Source organism: Balaenoptera ricei, chromosome 20, assembly GCF_028023285.1.
Source record: "Balaenoptera ricei isolate mBalRic1 chromosome 20, mBalRic1.hap2, whole genome shotgun sequence".
Classification (NCBI taxonomy): domain Eukaryota; kingdom Metazoa; phylum Chordata; class Mammalia; order Artiodactyla; family Balaenopteridae; genus Balaenoptera; species Balaenoptera ricei.
Genome location: NC_082658.1, coordinates 40,418,941 through 40,438,894, shown reverse-complemented (window position 1 = coordinate 40,438,894; position 19,954 = coordinate 40,418,941). Strand labels below are relative to the sequence as shown.

The following is a 19,954-nucleotide window of genomic DNA, read 5'->3' as shown; positions in this document are numbered from 1 at the left end:
CAAGAACCACTTTATAATTCGAGACTGGGAAGACTGAGCTGAAAACCCCCTTCCTGGTCCTGCAGCCATATTTTCAAAATCAAAATTCAGCCTGGATTTTCATGGGGAAAGTACAGGCTTTGGAGGCAGATGAACCTAGAATCAGAATCCTGACCATACCCTTGATACTGTCATCTTGAGCAAAAATGTTATGTCTCTCTGCCTCAGTTTCTTGATCTGTAAAATGGGAATATTGATACCAACATCAGACTTGTTGGGGTGATTCCTATGAGGTAATGCACGTGAAGTGGCTATGCCTGGCGCAAAATAGACACTCGAGAAATGTCCGTTCTCTTGCCTTTCCTGATATCTGATCTGATCACAGAACTAATTATGTGGAATCGGGACTGTCCTGGAAAACCTAGTTTGTGTGCTTACCTGTCTTGAGAGATACAGTTCCATGACGTTTTTCCATTCAAGGAGTTGTTAGGTTTCCGAGGATACTGTTTGTCTTGCAGTGTATTCTGAGCCTTACCATAGGAATCCTATGACAGAGGGCTGTGTGTAAACTTCCTCTCCACCCTCAGAAGCAGGCCAAGCATCCTGAAGCGTTAGCCTAGCTGCAAAATGATTCTTCTCTTCTCACCTAGAGGGGGAGAGATCTTGATTGTGCCACGTTTCAAGCAGAGGAGGAAAGGGTCTCTGGGATCCTGTCTGGTAAATGCCCGTGTCCACCTGACTCAGAAAGCTCTTCTGTTTGAGGCACCTTCAGGTCTGGTCTGAGTGTGAAGCCAGTGGTAACTCCCCTGGGACCTGCAGTGATGACTGATTTCTTGGGCTCCCAGGCAAAAGGCAGGGCCCTGCTCAGTGACCTCCTAATGATGTGTGAGGGGCTCAGACCTTCCTTGACAGTCATGGAAGGGTGTCCCCTAGGAAGCTGTGTCCTGTTTATCCAAAGGATAGTGGGAGTGTGGGGGGCAGGGCAGGGTGGGGACAAAGGTGACAGGTAAAGGGACTTGATGTAAAAATCGACTCCTTCCAGACTTGCTCTACCTGCCCTTTCTGATCTGATGTATGAAATTTGTACAGAGGTGGAATTGTTTCTGCCATTTTTCACACACAAGTTGGTGCACATTCCTGATATGAATTAGTAAGAAATATGCCAGATGTACACAGGGGTGGGTCAACATCGCATGCAGCCAACCACGGCCACTGGGAGAAAAGTCAAATGTGGGCCCTGGAGCCACGGGCTCACCTGCCCCGGCTGAGTCAAGCACAGGGCTTGGCAAGCGAGTCAACTCAGCAGAGTCAGGGCTTCCCTTCCAATGCTTTTCACAGGCTCACCTGTGATCCAGGTCCCAGCATGAGTGTTTCTGCCATAGGCATTTTTTTCTCTCCAATTTTTTCTTAGTATTTGTTGGTTTGCTTTATGCTGATTACGGAAGTTATAAGAAACATATAGAAAGGTTTAAAGTAACAGAAGAGTTCCATATAACCCAACTGCCCAGAGGCAACCATGGTTAATAACATTTTCTCATGACTCTTTTAAAATGTTTTTTTTTAATGCTTTCTTTACATTGTTCAGTAATACTAACTGTACAATTTTGTTTTATTTTTTTAAAAAATTGAAGTATAGCTGATTTACAATGTTTCAGGCATACAGCAAAGTGATTCAGTTTTATATATATATATTTAGGTGTATATAAATTTACATATTTTTATATATACATATGTATTCTTTTTCAGATTCTTTTCCATTGTAGGTTATTACAAGATATTGAGTAGAGTTCCCTGTGCTATACAGTAGGTCCTTGTTGTTTATCTATTTTATATAAAATAGTGTATGTCTGTTAATCCCAAATAATTTAACATCATCTCTTATAGAATTTCTCCTGTTATAAGTAACGTTTTTCAAGACTACCTAATATTCTACTGCCACGATGAAGCACAATTTACTTAACAAATACCCTATTGTAAGGCTGCATTCAAGTGGCAGTGAGCATCTTTATGCATGAAGGTTGTTGGCGTCTTAGATTAGGGTTAGGTTGGGTTAGGTTTCTAGAAGTGGCCTTTTATGTTTTTAAAAGGCTTTTTATACATATTGCCAAATTGCCCTTTAGATAGTTTATACCAATAATATTCCCATTAGCACCAGTCTATTTCATTTCATCCTTACTTGTGTTGAGTACGATTCTGTTTATTCATTAAAGAATTTAGGGAACAGAAATGCCCTATCCCCACCCTCTGATGTGGGCAGATCAGGGCATGTGAGGGACCTGACCTCAGAGCTAAGAGACCACCTCCCCTGCTCTCCTGGGCCCTCTGCAGTCATCCTCAGAGAAGAGGGGGATACATACCCAACGTAGATGCTGTAACTCCCTATCAAAGGCTCTGGCTATGTGATGACACAGGACCACTCAGCTTTCATGATGGAGTTGCCCAGACTGGGAGCTTATGTGACTGTTTCCCACCCAGTATCCTCCTCCAGCTGCTTGTCTTCTGGCCTAGAGGTGTCCCTACTCACCTTCTAAGCCTTTCACAGAATCCCACTGCCCCTAAGAAGAGCTGCTCACAGAGCCCTGGGGTAGTCCCCTATGTTGGAGTGGCCCCGTTCAGTTTTACAAAGCACCCTTTCATGTACTACCTGATCAGATGCTCATGACAGCCCTGGAAGGCAAACATTCATTTCCCTGTTTTATAGGTGTATCATTTTCCTGGGGCTGCCGTAACAAATTACTACAAACTTGGTAACTTAAAACAACAGAAATGTATTCTCTCATATTTCTGGGGGCCAGAAGTTCAAAATCAAGGTGTCAGCAGCATCACGCTTCCACCAAAGTCTCCACGGGAGAATCCTTGCTTGCTTCTTCCAGCCAAGACTCCTTTACAGGGTGGCTGCTTGATTATGGAACTTGTTCATAGAAAATGAAATTTGGTACCCTTGGATACCCTAGGAACCTCAGACATCATGTCACCATTACTCTGTTAGTGTATTACTGTTCATTACATTGAAAATATTAGCAAACCCCTTAAATGAGAGCTGCTCATTTATTCTCCATGTGGTAAGTGGGGAAATTAAGACCTAGAGTAACCAGAAAAGTTAATGGGAGAATTCCAATTGTAGCCTGGATGTCTGGATTTGTAATCTATATCCTAAGCTTTAAAGTATGAGTTGTGATCATATGTTACAGTTAAAATTGTTGTCAAAATGACTATTTTAAATAGCACAGAAATTCTTAGTGTCTCAGTTACTGTTGAATTCCTCTTCCCTGTCTCAGGCGCCTTTGACATGCCCCACACGGCAGTCTGTTCATGGACCTCTGATGAACAGTGACTAATTCCTTCCCGCTAGTGGCCCCGAGGGCCTGTGAGGACAGATGTGCCATCACCACATCTGGCTCGCCAGCATCTCCTGGCTTGCCACCATTAGCTAAGGGTGTTTCTGTACTTTGCTGGTACCTTTCCCTTCTATTGCTAAGTTTACTTCTGAACTGGAATAGTAGATCCTTTAATGACCTAACCGCCAAATCTAAACCCCGCAGCCAAACGGATGACTATGGGACAAACATGGTACACGGTCACAAGTTTGGTGAGCATTAGATAGTCGGAGTCATAAAAGATTGCTGGGGTCTAGGCCTCTTTGCTCTGTACTACGTCTTTGGATGTGGGTTACGGTTATCTTGGGAACCAACGTAAAGGATTGAGAGGGACAGACGGGGTCCTCATATGCTCTCAGCCTCCCTCTCCCATGTCTGTTATCCATGACATAGCACATGTTGAGATAGTGAAACATGCCTGTGGCCGCATCTAATAACCACAAAGCTCATGTCCTCAGCCTGTGCTTATATGAACCAACCTGCTCATATAAGCACAGAGAAAGCACCAGTCTCAAGCTCAGTGTGGTGCCCTAGTTTGGAGATCAGGTGGGGACACTCTCCAATGGCCACTCTCATCATGCCTGGGATCATTTCTTAGTCATCATGGACATGATTATCATCACACACTCTCACCCAGGAAGGCTTATGTCTTGAAGAGCATTGGTTAATGACAAGTTTTGCTCTTGGTACCTGGCCTCCCTGGTGGCTGGAAACCTGATCAACAGGCTCTCATCAACCTCCAAACCCTGGGCTGAATCTAATGGATGCAAAGCGGAGGCTGAGCCCCAGTCTCCTAAATAGCGAGGGTGTGATGAGACACTATCAGCTCAGAGGCACATCCCACCTCCCCCATGCTGCCTCCACCGCTGGGCTTCCCTGCCCCTTGACAGTGGTGCACAAAAGACAGAGCACGTGTGCCACTCACCTCCCCCCTGGAGCTTGCTGGCTCACCAGCTGTCATGGCATGCCTTTAATGCGTTTGTGAAACCCGAGAACCTGACCCATTTCTCCTCTGGGGAGAGAGTGTAACGCAGGATGCCAAGCTGGGAGGCAGGATTCGGGAAGCTCACCTGTATGAACCTGGCTCTCTGTGTCATCCAAGGCAGATTGTTTGGGTTCTTCCAATTCCCAGAATCTCACCTGTAAAATAAGCATCCAGGGGGTAGTAGAATGATACTGCAACACTGTTTTCCGCTCACTTACAATTTTTCTCCTTCCTCTTATTTAACTTTAGCTCCTTTTTCTGCTTGCCTCCATCTCCTCCTCCCAATCCTGGCCCTAGATGTTTAGTCTCTGGGACAATACACCCAAAGGGTATTGACTCCAGAGTGACTGTCAAATTTCTCAGATGTTAAAAAAAAAAAAAAAAAAAAAAATTCTCAGATGTTCATAATCAGTCAATAAACATGTTTGGAGCAAGCACAATGCACAAAGTCCGGTGCTTATTACAGACTTATGGCTTGTGGAGGAATCCATGCCCTCAAGCAGCTTCTAAACTAGGTTGAAGAGCAGATCATGAGAATCATGTAAGGCAGTGTGGGAAGAACACCAGGGGACCGATCTCACTAACCTGGGATCTGAGGATGGGCTTCAGAGGCATCCCTCAACACCCTGAAACTGCTTATATCATTTCATGTTTGCCAATACACATTTTGGGGGTAAGTTTATAGCTTTCACCAGCTTCACCCCAAGAGGTGAAGAATTTTGCGTCCAGTCAGACTTTGTAGAAGAGTGCTCATGATAACTTAGATTATCATTATAACAAGGTTTCGTTGAGCCAGTGAGACCTGAACTGAATCTTAGAAAATATATTCAGAGAATAGCGGGGTGGGAGGCAGCCCTGAAGGAAGGGGTCCCCAGGGAGCATCACGGGAAGACTGTCGCACTTAGGACCGGTGACCTTAAGTTGTCTCACCTCCCTCAGTCTCAGAAAAATGCAGATCTGTAAAATGGTGATCGTTGCTGCTTCCCAGAGTTTTGTGGACCTTGAGCTTTTTTTTTTTTTTTTTTTTTTCTTGCTCACTTTGTATTCCCATCCCTCCGCACGGGGCTTGACTCATATCACAGTGGACACTAATCCATATTTGATGAATGTGTGAGTTAACCGAAATCATAAACGTGAGAGGGCTTGGTAAACAGCAGAGCATTGCTTCAGCTAAAGATCTTTGTTGCTAAGTACGTATACTTTGTGCTTTGCAAGCAGCCTGCACTAAATGTCTTCTCCCCCTTGAAACTGACCCTTTCCCCCGTAATGGGGCTCAAAGGGCCAGCCCATCTGATGGAGTGTCTCTAGGCTGGCCAGATGAATGATAGCGGTGCCGATCACGCTGACAAGATGTGCAGTTGCCTAAGAGCCCAGAGGTGACCTCACTCTCCAAGGGCTCGGCCTCTAACCCCAGCCCCTGCTGGCACACGCACACACCTGCAGCCCTTTTCTCACTCCAAGACGAGGAGACCCCGTGAGCTCCTTTGCTGCCCTCATCTGCACTGGCAGGAAGGATGGACAGCAAGGGGGCATTGCTGGGTCTCTGCTGGGACTTCCTCTAGCACTATAAGCGGGACCGCTGATGGCGTGCTCTCTGTGACCTCTCAGGACTGTCGAAATGATCAAATGCTCCTTTGCTGAGCACTTTTTGTATCCCCAGCCTCCTACTCACAGCTTCCTCGCAGTACCCCTGCTAAGAGAGAACAGATTAGATCTTCTGTCAATTTTTCTTTTCTCCTGTGTGCCATCCAACAGACAGGATGACTCATCGGCGTTACCAGGATACTCCAAGAAACCTGGGCTGTTTGGGTGTGGGAAAGATTTTTAAAAGGCCGTGGTTGAAGGTGACAGGAGTTCTCAGAACAAGTTAGGAAAGATAGAGGTGATTTCTCCCTGTAACAGTTCTCCACTGCAGATGCAGCTGATAGAATGAGCTCCAAGATAAGAGTTAGGAGCTTGTGTTCCAGATCTGTCACTTAGAGACTTTGAGCAAGCCACTGAATCTCTCTGAGCTTCCAGCTCCTCTCCCATAAATTGGAGTGGTACCCATCTTGCCTCTCAGGATCACTGTGATAGTCAACATTTACGATGATACTTCAAGTGGTATAAAGTTGTACATATTTGTTATTATTAACATATACACGAGCATACCCCTTATGTGCAGAGGACTCACTATATGCTATTTATCTAATGTAAACCCCATAACACCCCTATAAGATTGTATTGTTTTTCCATTTTTATGGATGAGGAATCAGAGGCTCAGAAAGGTAAAGGGCTTGCCCAGAGCTATATGCATACAAGTAATATGTGTTAGAGCCTGTATTTCTGTTTCCATTCTCCACTATAACACTAGCTCATGATCCTTTTCTCCTGTATACTGTCACTTTGTCCCTTAAAATATTGCATACTCCTCTGGCCTTTACCCTCTCTCATGGACCGGGCCCCTTACCTGCACGCTTCTTGCTATAACATCTTGCTGGATTGTTTCGTTTTCTTCCTGCTTTGGCTTCTGATACTCCTCTTGGCCCTGCTGTCAGCTTACCTGCCCTGACCTCTAAACACAGTATGTACAGTCCTTGACTGAACGCCTTTCTAGAGGCAGGCACCCTGCTCCTTTGAAGTGAGAAAAGGAATGATCATTCTCTTCCCTTTCCCAGGCTCTAGGACATCTCTGTCCATTAAAAAAAAAAAAAAAAAAAGTTGCCGCCCCGGCCCTGAGCGCACAGGGAGGAGGAGTGCCCACGTTTTATTGTTATTCTCCTCTTCTGGAAATTACTAAGCATAGACTTGCCAGGCAGACCCCAGGCAGACCAGGAACACTGGTGCTGTAGCTCTTGATCTTGTCAACTAAGAGTGGGGCGGTAGAGGAAAACTCAGACTCCCGGCAGGAACCTCACTTAATCTCTTCCCTCCTTTGAGGCGGGGCAAAGAGTTACTACTTCAGAGATGGAAAAAGGAGGTGGAGGGACTCGCCTCACATCGCTTAGTGAGTGGGCACTGCAATCAACAGTCCACTGTGTGTCTTCAGTCCTTGTGTGTCCTTGGGGACTGGGCACCTTTGAGTCGTGGCTGATGCCGGTTGAGTGTGGGCCCCAGGGCATCACTAGCACAGCCCAGGCCCTTAGAGGGCTGACCTCAGAGCACCTCTCCCCCACTGCCCAGCGCCTGGCTCCCCAAACCCACCGCCTGACCTACCTGATGGAGAGAGAAGGCGGTATAGGGCAGCTCCCCATCCCTGAGTCCGACCTGACAAGCTGATCCCCAGCAACCGACTCCCAAGGTGGGCCTCTTCTTGGGGAGACGCATTTATAGACGCTGCCCATTACACCGGCACCAGGAATCTACCCTCCAGTTAGGCAAGAGATAAATCAAAGCCAAACTTGGCTGATGACATTCAGGAGCCAGGAGTGACCCTTGCCACACATAGAAATCCCAGCGGGCTGGCCAAGGGCCTTTGTCTGGTCAGGAGAGCTCAGGATTATCTGGCCCTCTTTGCTGATGTATGGAGTCACCGGCTGTCGGAGTGTTTACGAACGGTTATCACCTCGGTGCTTTGGCCATTATCAGAGGCAGGGCCGCCTGCCGGGGCTGGGGCTCGCACCCTCTCTATTACCACCTGTCATTGGCAGAGAGTGTGCCCTGACGCTGCCCAGTCCTGACTGCCGAGGGAAGATAGTTTCTGACGGCTGATCAAAGAGGAGAAGCAAGACCTGATAAAAAGAGTGTGTGGTGGTGTACTTTTAACTTTGGGAAACATTGGCATTTGCATTTTTTCCCCATCTTCCTGGTGCTGGCAGGAACCAAGCCCAATAAATGCAGTGGATTCAGTTACCTAATCGCTGGGGAAATGGTATGTGCTTAAAGCAACAGAGCATGACTATAATCTCCTTCCGAGAGAGTGGATGAAATAAGCTTTCACAGAAGACTTGCTGTATAATAAAGTAGAATAATTTAAATTTAGCCTTTGAAGTGATCTTGCATGTAAAATCTAATCTTGGCATTCAGCAGAGCACCGTGTACTTTTTGGAATTGGGAAGCAGCTTCAGATCAAGGAAAGGTCTTTGCTGAAGACGCTGTCACCCAAGTCTCGTGCTGCCATCCTGCAAATGGTGCCCCAGTGGTGCACATGTCCTGGGGCAGCTGGGGGACTATATGTGGTGGAGTAGAATGAGTTCTAGACTGAGCCGTCGGAAGATCTGAGTTCTTGAACCAAGCCTGCCACAAACTTGCCGTTGGATCTTGGGACATAACCTTTCTGAGGGGTATAGGTTATAGGATATAATGACTTAGAATGCTTTTTAAAAAAAAATTTAAGCTATGTAACCCCTTTTAAAAATGAATCTTTAGGTGAAGCCCTATTGCATCAAACAGAGAAAAGTGGGAAGGGGGGTTTGCTTGAACCCGGGAAAGAAGTTTCCTACCCTTGACCTAGATCTTTTTTTTTTTTTTTAATAATTATTCGTAGCTGAGCACTTTAACACACCAACTTTTTTTTTTTTTTTTTTTAACTTTGGGTTTATTTATTTATTTATTTATTTATTTATTTTTGGCTGTGTTGGGTCTTCGTTTCTGTGCGAGGGCTTTCTCTAGTTGCGGCAAGCGGGGGCCACTCTTCATCGCGGTGTGCGGGCCTCTCACTGTCGCGGCCTCTCTTGTTGCAGAGCACAGGCTCCAGACGCGCAGGCTCAGTAGTTGTGGCTCACGGGCCTAGTTGCTCCGCGGCACGTGGGATCCTCCCAGACCAGGGCTCGAACCCGTGTCCCCTGCATTGGCAGGCAGACTCTCAACCACTGCGCCACCAGGGAAGCCCCTTGACCTAGATCTAGAAGCAGTCCCTGAAGACTTCAGAGAACCCTGTAGGTCCTCCGAAAACAGTTCGGGGGAGTTCCCTGGCGGCCCAGTGGTTAAGACTCTGTGCTTTCACTGCTGAGGGCCCGGTTTCGATCCCTGACGGGGCAACAAGGATCCTACAGCCATGCAGCAATAACAAAAAAAGAAAACAGTTCAAAATCCACTAGCCCAACGCCGTGGAGGTCTACACGCTCTGATCTGGTGGCATGAGCTGCCTCGTTCTGCCCTGCACATCCGTGTTTCGTGGTGTTCCCTCCTTCATCCGTCCTGTGGAAGGGCTAAGATGGACCCTGGGCAGGGCGGGGAGTTGGCGGTGGGCAGACATAGAGATCGGCCCGCTCTCTGCAAGGTGACTCAGCGTCAGATGTCCCCTGTGCGCTGCAGGCACCTTCGACCGGAGCGTGACCCTGCTGGAGGTGTGTGGGAGCTGGCCGGAGGGCTTCGGGCCGCGGCACATGGCCTCCATGGAGCACACGGAGGAGGGCCTGCGGGAGCGGCTGGCCGATGCCATGGCCGAGTCGCCGAGCCGGGACGTGGTGGGCTCCGGAACAGGTAAAGGTGGCCTCACGCTCCTAGCCTGGCTCGGTCGTGAACGGCACCTGTGGGTCTGGAGCTTCTCTGGTGGGACAGGGTGTGTGTTTTAACCATCTGTTTCTTTAGTTAGTACTCTGATTGCCATCCATTTTGGAAGCTTCTGATATTGGGAAACCCAGTGTAGAGGGGGGTTCCCAGGGAACCGACCCCTCCTACATGGACTAATGCATGCAAACATGCTGTGGTTACACAACTGTATTGTATAGGTGGCTCCCAGAAGGACACCTTCTCCAGGGGAAGGGACAGCCTCGGTGTCCCTAAGGTTTCAGCAGCCCTTGAGCACTGAACACCGAGGCAGCACACCTTCTTCTGCCCTGCTGCAGGCTTTATAGATTGGAGAGTATCAGTGGGCCCTGCCAGCCTGGGAGGGAGCAAGGATGAAGTAGGCAAGGCTGGTGTGATCCCCCAGACAGCTTTTTCTTACACTGCCTTTTGCCTCTGCACTCTTGTCTCTGAGACGGTCCAGCAACTGGGGCCTGGGGTAGCTTCTCACATCCATAGAGCAGAGACATCCTTAGATGATGGATAAGCCCTGCTCTGGGCAAGCAGGTGTACACACACACACACACACACACACACACACACACACACACACACACACGTATGCACTTAGGAAAGGCCACAACCCTTCCATCTTCGCAGAATTACAGTACAGCCTGCCTCTCCTTTTTTCTAAAGTACCCCTTCCTTCTAGACACCTGTGCTGTTAGTGCCAGCTCTAGCCCGGCTTTTATCCCTGAGGAAGACCGCCCCACAGGCCTCTTGCCAGTGTTCTGAGGTCAACAGGAACTTTGTTCGGGGATGGAGCAGATCCTGGCTGCAGGCCTTCTCACTCTTGCTTGCCTGAGTCCTCTCAAGCCTGTTATTCTTCACCATGAACTGCTCCATCCCTGATCCACGTGCCTACCTGAAGAGGGGATTCCAGGGAGGAGAAACTTACAACCCTGGGGCAGGAATCAGGACCAGCAAGATCGAGAGTCAAAGCATTTTTGGCAGGGCTCAAAATGCCTGACATTATTACACAGTCCCAATTTCCTGCGGATCCTCCAGGTCTTTTAGATATTTGGGTTTAGCAGTTAACCTTTTCCCTCTCTTCTTCCCCATCCCATTCAGTTCCTCTGTTCCTACACTAACAGGATAGAGATACATTGCCCTCATCTCTTTCTCCACAGCACTAGCTTCATGCCTGCCCATAGCTCTCGTGTGATAATTGGCAAATGAACAGAATAGATGCAAGAGAGGGAGTTGGCTAGAGATGGAGAGGTGCTTTATCTGGCCACAGGAGACAGCCATCTCTGAGGACCGGCCCCCTCCACGCCCCCTTCTTCCCTGGAAAGGAAGACGTGCACCATGGAAGCTGCAACAAGCCACGTCCCACCCCCTCGACTCCCACAAGCACAGACGTGGGCATGCCACCTCTCCACCCCCATTGTAAAGCCATCCAGCTCGTGAATGGCAGGTCATCATGCCGTTGTTCTCCCACCTGGATCCGGAGATGAGAAGCGGCTGTGCCATTTACAGGGGCTCTAACCCCATTTTGCTTGGAAGCTGGCCGAAGGGAGAAAAGCTTCTCCCTTTCTGAACCTTGCTTGTAGCGCAGCTTTCCCCTACGTCTCTGGGGCCCTGGCCAGCCCCAGCTCACACAAACCAGAGCCCGTGGCACCAGACACACTCCCAAGGAGCCACCCTTCCAGGGGCCAGAGCAGCTCTGGGTCAGCTCTCCTCCCCAGCTGCCTTCCTCAGAAGCCACTTAGAGCACCTCCGTGTCATCCAGCAACAGATTGGAAGTCTTGGAAGGCGCATTCAGGCAGAGTTGGGGAACTTCAGCCTGGCACAGACCATTAGTAACCTGAGCGAAGCTGGCAGCCATTCATCTGCCAGACAGCTGAAGGATTCGGGAGAGTCTTTGTGGCCTTAAGCAGGTTCATGAAATTAAAAAAAAAAAAAAAAAGAAGAAGAGAGAGAGGAAATTAAAACTGCATGACCCACAGGTCAGAAAATAGGAGATGCCCTTTTTGAGCATAGGGATTTCATTTTCCTCCCCAAACTGTCACCAAATGGGATTCATTCGGTTTTCTTTGACCAGATTAAATCTATCAGTCTATATGTGTGCACACATATATATGTTTTTGTTGTTGCTTTTAAACTCTGCCTCGATTTTAAAGGCCAATAAGTTAAGCAGATATCATGGAAGTTAACCTGTTCCCCTCTGCCTTTGTTGAGAATCAGTTTTCACATTTTGCAACTCCAGATAAAGTATCAGCCTGGTCGTGCAGCCCAGGGCCTTGAAAGGGCAGCCTGACACACCCACACCGGAGTCAGCCTGCTGCCCAGAGATAGCCAGGCAACGTGGATGAGAATTTCCAGCAAGTCACCCTTTGCTCAGAGCAGCCTCTCAGTCCCGCTCTCGCTTTCCACAGCCCGCTCCTCTAGGTGCTCATGGGATAGGGTGACCCAAGCATGTGCCTCTTGTTGGTTCCTCCGAGGCACCAGAGATGATCAGTTTCTGTAATGCCTGCAGCAGGCTCTCTGTTTAGTGTAGTACCCGGGACGGATGCTCCATGACCTCTGACACCAAAGCCCATTGTATCCATGCTTCACTATTATACACGTTTACCTAGTGATGTGCCGATAAATGTTTAACAACCAGCTCTCCAAAGGGAAGCAGGAAAGCCCTGATTTATAGCAGTTGGGCATTGCCATAGGACAGAACCTCCCATTACGGCTAATTTCAAGCTATCAACATGATGTCAGTCACCTGGCAGAATTCCTGAAAATGTAGCGGTCAGCCAGCTCCAGCACCCCACTGGTAAGCTGTACCATAGTGCAAAACAACTCTCCCCCAAAGTAAAGCAAAACCTTTCAAAACCTTACTATTCGCAGAGTGGTCTGTGAACCGGCAGCGCTGTCTATATCCCGGAGCTGATTAAAAATGCAGAATCTCAGGCCCCACCCAGCCCTACTGAGTCAGCACCTGCGTTTTGACAAGATCTCTATGCACATTAAAGTTTGAGAAGGCCCGTTTTAAAACGTAGTTAACCTGTGAGACGGGTGTTAGCTCTGTCCTCCAGGATGGCTGTGACCAGTTAGTCTAATTGGATCAAAATTAGATTTGCAAGTCCAGCTCAAAAATAACGGACTGAATTGCTTTCTTTCTAATATCCTCACACCTCTTGCCCCTGTTACCTTTCCATTGTCCCCAGTCAGCAAAACAAAATCCAGGTCAAGCCATCTCTGCTCGTACACTTAGGTTGCTGAAGAAAAATCATAAGTTGTTCAGATCGGTACCTCTACAAACGTACGGTCTCTACTCTCCAGTGAGCCCTGGCAGTCCTTCTGCATTTTCCCAGTGCCCCCTTTTCCGATTCTCAGTTTGCACTCATCTTTTGTAGCAGACCCCAGTGCCTAGAACAGTGTCTGACACATAGGGGATGTGCAGTAACCACTGGGTGAATGGATTCTACATTTAACCTAGGTGTTAGCAGCTCTGCTGCAGCCCCTGCTTTACTGCTGTGGCTTCTGGCCTGTTTTCATTCTCTTAGAGATTCCCCAGATCTCTGGTCCTCTAAGAGTTTGTATTTTATTATTTTTTTCCATATTATTGCTGTTTACTTGGTATGAATTAGTCTGCGCTTTATTCAGTATGGTACCTGTGCTCTGTCCACCCAGCATCTTGAAATCAGTCTCTTTCCTTCTTCATGGACACTATGTCGAACTAACCGTTCCCCTCAAATCTCTTACCCCACCAGCTTGTCTCTCACCCTCAGAAAATGGTGGTCACCATTTGAGCAATCCCTTGGCCTCCTGCACCGAGACCCTAAACGTCCCTGCAGCAACCTCCACTCTCCTCCTGTCGAGAGGAGGAGCACTTCCTACCCCCAGCCTGCCCGGCCACAATGCGCATCTCCCCAGAGTCACCACCGAATGTCCATTTCGCCCCAGCGCTGGCCCGGTGAGCCAGGCCCTGTGATCTTGGAGTGATCTCCCTGTAGTTCCTGTTTCGCCACACTCTCATGGTTTTTCTTCTGCCTCGGCTACTTCTCCGTCCTTTCCCTAGGCTTGCTTTCTCTGTTGGCCTTCAGTGTATTTCTCCAGGCCCTTTCTTAGCCCTCTTTCCTCACCCTCAGTGCGAATAGGGCCATCCCCTCTGCTTCCGTGGCCTCAATTACTACCCATAAGCCAATGATTTCCAAAGATTCTCCAAGTTGGCTTCCTCTCCTGATCTCCAGACCATGTCTCCAGTCACCTGTCGATGTTTCCACATATCCAAAAACTGAACTTCTCTCCCCCCAGCCCTGTCCTTCTCCCGGATTCACCCCGTCTCATCGCATACAAAGCCCTTCATGACCAGCCGCTGCCCTGTCTGCGGACTCCTCTCTCACTGCTCTGGGCGAGCTCCAGCCAAGCTGAAGTCCCCGGAGGGTCCCTAAGCACACGTGTTCCCTCTGCCTGCCGGGCCTCTGCACAAACTTCTCCTTCTGCCGGGAATGCTGTCTCCTACAGCCCCTCCTCTCTCAGCCCCTCAAAATAACATGACTAATTCCTGCTTAGCAGACATGCCTTTCAATATTGCCTTTTCTAGAAAAATAGGATTTTTTTCGATAAGCAAAACATTTACTTATTCCAGTTGTTTTGTGTCTAAGTAAAGGTATAACCTAATACCAAAAAAATTTTCATAAACACCTGGACACATATTAACTTTATTTTCACTTTAACTCTTTCAATCACTATTTAGCTAAACCTTGTCTTTCTTTTTTTGGCTTTCTCCCACATCCAATAGCAAAAGCCCTAGGCCTAATTCACAGGTCCTGACCAGCTGTTTAAAGTATTGACACACCTCACCTCTGTTGCAGGCAGCCTCCCTTTGCTGCTGTTGACTCTTAAGAGCTCACTAAGTCAGCAGTCAAGGTCAAGGGGGACTGACTCTTCCCCGTGACTGTGGCTTCCTGCAGTCCTGGGAACGCTGTTTCATTCTCCTTTATGATCACAGCACTAAGGGTAGGAAAGAGGCTCATCCTTTTCTGTCTAGAGTCTCTTTAACAGATTCTGTCCTAGTCCAGAAGCAGCTACTCTTGGGGATCACACTGGGGGCTCAATCTTTACCCCTTACCTTCCATCAGAAATACATTTACTTCCTTGCTCAAATATATAAAACTTTCAGAAAACAATAGTACAGGCAGTACACTCTAGTACTATTTTATTTCATTTTTTTTTAATTGGGGTACAGTTGCTGTGCAATGATGTGTTAGTTTCTGCTGTACAATGATGTGAATCAGCTGTATACATTTTTTTTTTAATGCAGTCATGACTCACTAAACTGATTTTACAATACATCGATGAATTGTGATCTACAGTTTGGAAAGCAGTGCTCTAGTTTACTCTGCTAAATCCTGAGTTTTCCTGCATGTATAGTAATTACTCAGCAGAAAAGGCTGTGAGATTATTTTCAGCTAAAGGTCTTCCAAAGATTCCTGTCAGAAACTACTTTTACTTTTTGAAAGGGCTGTACCTTTTTTCCTCCTTAATATGGAAAGCACATTTTGAACAGTATACACAGCTTTTAAATGGTCACAGGAAGGGTTCAATAAGTGAATTAACAAATATCCATTCAATAAGTGAATTAACAAATATCAATAAGTAAATTAACAAATATCCATTAACAAAGTCCATTGACTACCTATGTTTTGCAAAAAGGTGAACTAAAAGCACTGTTTTTGTGTGTGCGTGCTAATATCTTTCATTTTCAGAACTGTGAGAATTAAGATCTCAATAAATGTTAGCTATTGTTCCTGGAGTTGACCAGATGGGCACCCCAAAACAAATAACCCAGTATGTTGGACCCTCTATCCTACCTCTAGGATTAGCTCTTCCAATGGGCCTTGGAACTCCTGCTTGCCTCATTGCTGAGGGCTGGGAACATTTTTGTGCTAAGGCTGCATTTCCAGTAGGAGCCGTGTCAGCCCCCTCCCATCTCAGGGTGCCACATGATCACGTGACAGTAATTGCAGGCATGGGGCAGTGAATTAATTCTCTTATCTTTTAGACATCCCTACTCTCAGGCAAGCACTATCATCGAAGCAACTTAGCCAGTCCCTTAGGTACTTTCCTCTGCTTTACCTAGTCGGGCCCTGGATTTTCTCGCCTTCTTCAGTGCCTTTCCAAAATGCTTTCAGGGGCTCCTCTCAGCCACCTCCTCAGTAGGCCCTCACCTTCTCTCCAGGGCCGCTGCAGGCAGGCGGGCTCTCTGGAGGTGCCCCTGGGCACGGTGCCTGCCCTCCAGGGAATAAAGCTTTCCCTCTCTCAGCTCACTTTCTTCCTCTCTGAGGCCAAGGGAGAGGGAAGACAGGAGGTGCAGGAAATGTTGGCCTCCTGTTCCCATGATGTCCTGGCCGCTCTTCCCTGTGCCGAGCGCTTAGGTTGCCTCATTTCCTCCTCTCCTTTGTCCTCACGGCCGCCACCTCCCAAACGGCTTCTACGCCTCAGACTCCATGCTAACCATGTGAGCGTCCTACAGTTGTCACACCACCGCCAGGTAGATGTCCCTCTCTGCGATGTACAAAGGAGGAAAAATTAAAGCTTTCAAGTGAAATCATAACTGAAACATGTGGGATTAAAAGGAGATATCCAGGGCTTCCCTGGTAGCGCAGTGGTTAAGAATCCTCCTGCCAATGCAGGGGACACGGGTTCGATCCCTGGTCCAGGAAGATCCCACAGGCCGCGGAGCAACTAAGCCCGTGAGCCACAACTACTGAGCCTGCACTCTAGAGCCCGCGAGCCACAGCTACTGAGCCCGCGAGCCACAACTACTGAGCCTGCATGCCTAGAGCCCGTGCTCCACAACAAGAGAAGCCACCGCAATGAGAAGCCCACGCACCGCAACGAAGAGTAGCCCCCGCTCGCCGCAACTAAAGAAAGCCCATGTGCAGCAACGAAGACCCAACGCAGCCAAAAATAAAATAAAATAAATAAATTTATAAAAAAACAAAAGAAGGAGATGTCCAGGAAGAATTTCCAGTTCTTAAGATCCTGTCACCTGGTCCGAGGGGTTTATCAATCACTCCCACATTTTATTCCCGAGAAGGGAGACCCAGAAAAGGAAGGCATCCTTACTGTCAGGGCCTCCTCTGCCTGTCCTGTTTCCCTCTTCACAAGAGCCCAGGGCCCACACGTGACAGCCTGGGCTCCTTGCTGTGATATTTCAAGTCTCTTACAGGCCTTCCTCACCTTCCTTTCCAGCCTGCTCCCCCACTTCCCTTCCACAGTCGCCCCTTATTCATATTCCATGCAGACACCCTCACCCATCATCCCCAGCACATGCACTGCTGACCTGGCTCTGTTCAGGGGCCTGCTGCCCTCACCCACTGCCCGGTCACCTTTTTAGACCAAGCTCCAATCTCACGTTGTCTGAAGCTTTCTCTGAATTTCTGCATCGCCTACTCACTGGACACTTGGCCCTGGGCAGGTAGTACATGTTGCCGTTTCCACTAACTAGCAATGGCGGAGTCCCTTCTCCATCCCACCGGGGCAAGGCTCAGCTCTGGTGGTCTCTTGAGCCCCTCTCTCAGCCATACTGTGTGTCTTAGCCCAATTCCGGTTCCTCGGACTGAGTCCGATTCCTCTTTGTTACCTCTAACCACCAGCCTTTCCCTGCCCAGCATCTAGCACTGGGCCAAGAGCCAAGCTGAGCCCCAGTTAATGTTTGCTGAATGACTGGATGGGTTTTCGTGGCTCCTGAGAGGTAAATGAAAGCCAGTCAGAGCAATGGAAAGAAGGGTTGTGTTTAAAAGACACACTTGTCAGTTTCTGGCCAGTTCTAGATAGTTAGTTTCTCCCTCCTCCTCCTCCTCCTTCCCCTCCCCCCTCCCTCCTCCATCCCTCTCTCCTTTTCCCCCTAAGGCTGCTGGAAGCCCCAGGCAAAGGCAGAGCTGTAATGGAAGTTTAGGGCTGAGAAGCTCCTCTGCACATTTCTCAGTGGCCCAAAGTCTTCTTTGAATTCTTTAACCAAAACACACTGATTCCTGTCTACAAGGAGGAAGTGCCCATGTGACCTCATCAGTGAATCTTCAGAGTCCCCTCTCTACGTGTTGCCCCACATGGAAGCAGGGATTCCTGTGGAAAACGGACAGGCTTGAACAAGGGGTGGAGAAGGGCCGTTGGACCCCCAGATAAGGGCCCTTCTCTGAAGACATGAACATGGGTAAATGGTTAACGAACGGGAGGATTTCTCTCTGTTCCTCCTCTTCTGCCAGAGAATTCACCTTTAACCATTGACCTTTCTGCGAGGTGTGAGATCTGAACAAAGTTGAACACAGTCATGGATGGTTAAATACCCATCTTTCCCTTCTGCCCCTGCCTCTGCCCCTCTTCTGCCTCAGAAGGTGGCCTGAGGTATTTCGACCACCCCCCCAGGTGGGATGGCTGGTGACAGAGGAAAGACAAACAGACACACAGAAAATGAAAGTTGGAAATGGCCCTCTGACCCTTTAGGAATCCAGAGCCTGGGCTCTTGAAGCAAAAGAGTCCTGTACGAAGGAAGCCAAGCCATGCCCATCAGATTGAATTTACAGAGGGAGGCGTTTCCGAGTACCCACCCCAGAGTCAGCTGTCTAACCTCTGACATTTGGTGATTGCTTCCTGCCCACTTCTCTTTGAACCCCACCCCTGCCCCCAGGGACCTGCAGGCCCACCACAGAAAGCATTTTAAAATGTCCTGGCAGAATCCCCCGGCACCAGGCTTCCCAGACCTCCCCCGATTCCCCCCACATATGTTTTATTTAGTGTAGCCCGATAGCTTGCAGTCCCACCCCTCTGTGTGCTTAATTGAGTTTGGGGAGAATTGACATCCAGTTGCTTCATTTGTTCAGGATGATTTTTTCCCTTCTGTGCCTGCCCTCCCTGCCAGGTTGGGGCCAGGGGGCTCATTTTTCTGGCCGGTTCCCATCATCTCCAGTTGGCCAGGACCAGCTTGCCATCTCCACTTTGATGTATGTGACTGGTGTTGGCCTTAGAGGTGGGTTGCGGGGAGGAGCAGGTGGGCCGAGCCTACCAGGGCCGCCACCCCCCAACCCCCGCTTCCGTCCGGACATGGGCCTGGGTCCTTTGGTTTCATACTTTATTCCTCCCCAAGCCACTGGGAGCTGAATCTAAGCATATGGTTCATGCGTTTGAGCACGTCTCCGTGAGCCTCCTCTGAGCAGCCCAGCAGCACTGCCAAGCAGCTTGGAACTTAAGGCCTGGTTTCCACATTCATAGAACCCGAGAGGGAGGAAGAAAACCTGAGGGGCTGCGCAAGTGCTGGTGGTAATTCCGCATCCTTCCCTGCTCCCATTCCCTTGTAGGGGCGTAGGCAGGACTGGGAGGAGGAACAGAGGGGAGGACAGACCAGCTCAGGCTGGCGAGAAATAGATAAAACCCTGCATGTGCTGTGCCTCGGAACAGACCACGAGCACTCCCTGCAACGCGCTCAGTGGTCAAACCAGATTTTCATATCTGCTCCCTTTGATCTCGGCACCGGCTGCTCTCTGAAAGGTCCATGTTGTGATCCTCTTTAAAGAAATATTTTATTTTCAATACGGACACAGCCCTTGACATAGCAGTAAAAACCATCACCCCTGAGAGGCACATGGCTGTGAAGTGTGTTGGTATGTAACTTCCTGTCTTTGCCTACGTGCCGGGCTTCATCCACTGCTCTTTTGGTCCCTCAAGAGGCCCCCCGCCCCTGCCCTGGTGCTCAGGCTTCAGGAGGCATTGGAGTGAGGGCAAGAGGTCGGCTCAGACAGGAGGTACCTTCTGGCAACGGACTGGTTTGGGATGGGGAGTAGCTGCCGTGCTTTCCCCAACAAGAGTTTCTTTGAGAACCTCACTCCCTGCCCCCCACTTTTAAGATGGAAGTCAAATTTTCGGATTCTGCTGTGCAGAGCGGAGAGGTCACTAGGCTCTAATGCATTTACCATTGACTGCCCCTCTTGTAGTGCGTCTATTAGTGAGTAATTTGATTTGTACCTATTCATTTGCAGTCCCTGCAGGAGCCTGGAGCTGGCCCCTAGTATAATTGGTGCTGTCTCTATTTTTACATCATTAGATTAGCCCCGACTCCTGGCCACTTGTTGTCTGCGCTTGTCTGTCCATTTATACAACCTAATGTAACACAAAATTCATTACTGATCAC

At 48.7% G+C, this 19,954-nt stretch overlaps 1 protein-coding gene and 1 long non-coding RNA gene across 11 annotated transcripts in view; one reads left to right on the top strand and one right to left on the bottom strand.

The window, feature by feature from the left end:
* LOC132355794 (uncharacterized) overlaps positions 1–19,954 on the bottom strand; it is a 52,229-nt gene that overhangs the window by 12,739 nt on the left and 19,536 nt on the right. For 2 of the 3 annotated variants that reach the window (XR_009499699.1, XR_009499697.1), the window contains exons 2-3: positions 4,427–4,496; positions 418–625 (exon numbers count right to left, since the gene is read on the bottom strand). This is a non-coding gene — a long non-coding RNA (uncharacterized LOC132355794). Of the gene's footprint in view, positions 1–417; positions 626–4,426; positions 4,497–5,778; positions 5,994–19,954 lie in introns of those variants that run through there. The other variant, XR_009499698.1, reaches the window with a different exon arrangement.
* Positions 1–19,954, top strand: part of BCAS3 (BCAS3 microtubule associated cell migration factor) — a 575,869-nt gene that overhangs the window by 543,195 nt on the left and 12,720 nt on the right. For 6 of the 8 annotated variants that reach the window (XM_059908366.1, XM_059908365.1, XM_059908364.1 and 3 more), the window contains one exon: positions 9,577–9,744. The exons of 1 other annotated variant lie outside the window; for it this stretch is intronic. In XM_059908366.1, coding sequence (XP_059764349.1) covers positions 9,577–9,744 — 168 coding nt within the window. Of the gene's footprint in view, positions 1–9,576; positions 9,745–10,958; positions 11,879–19,954 lie in introns of those variants that run through there. One more of the 8 variants, XM_059908367.1, reaches the window with a different exon arrangement.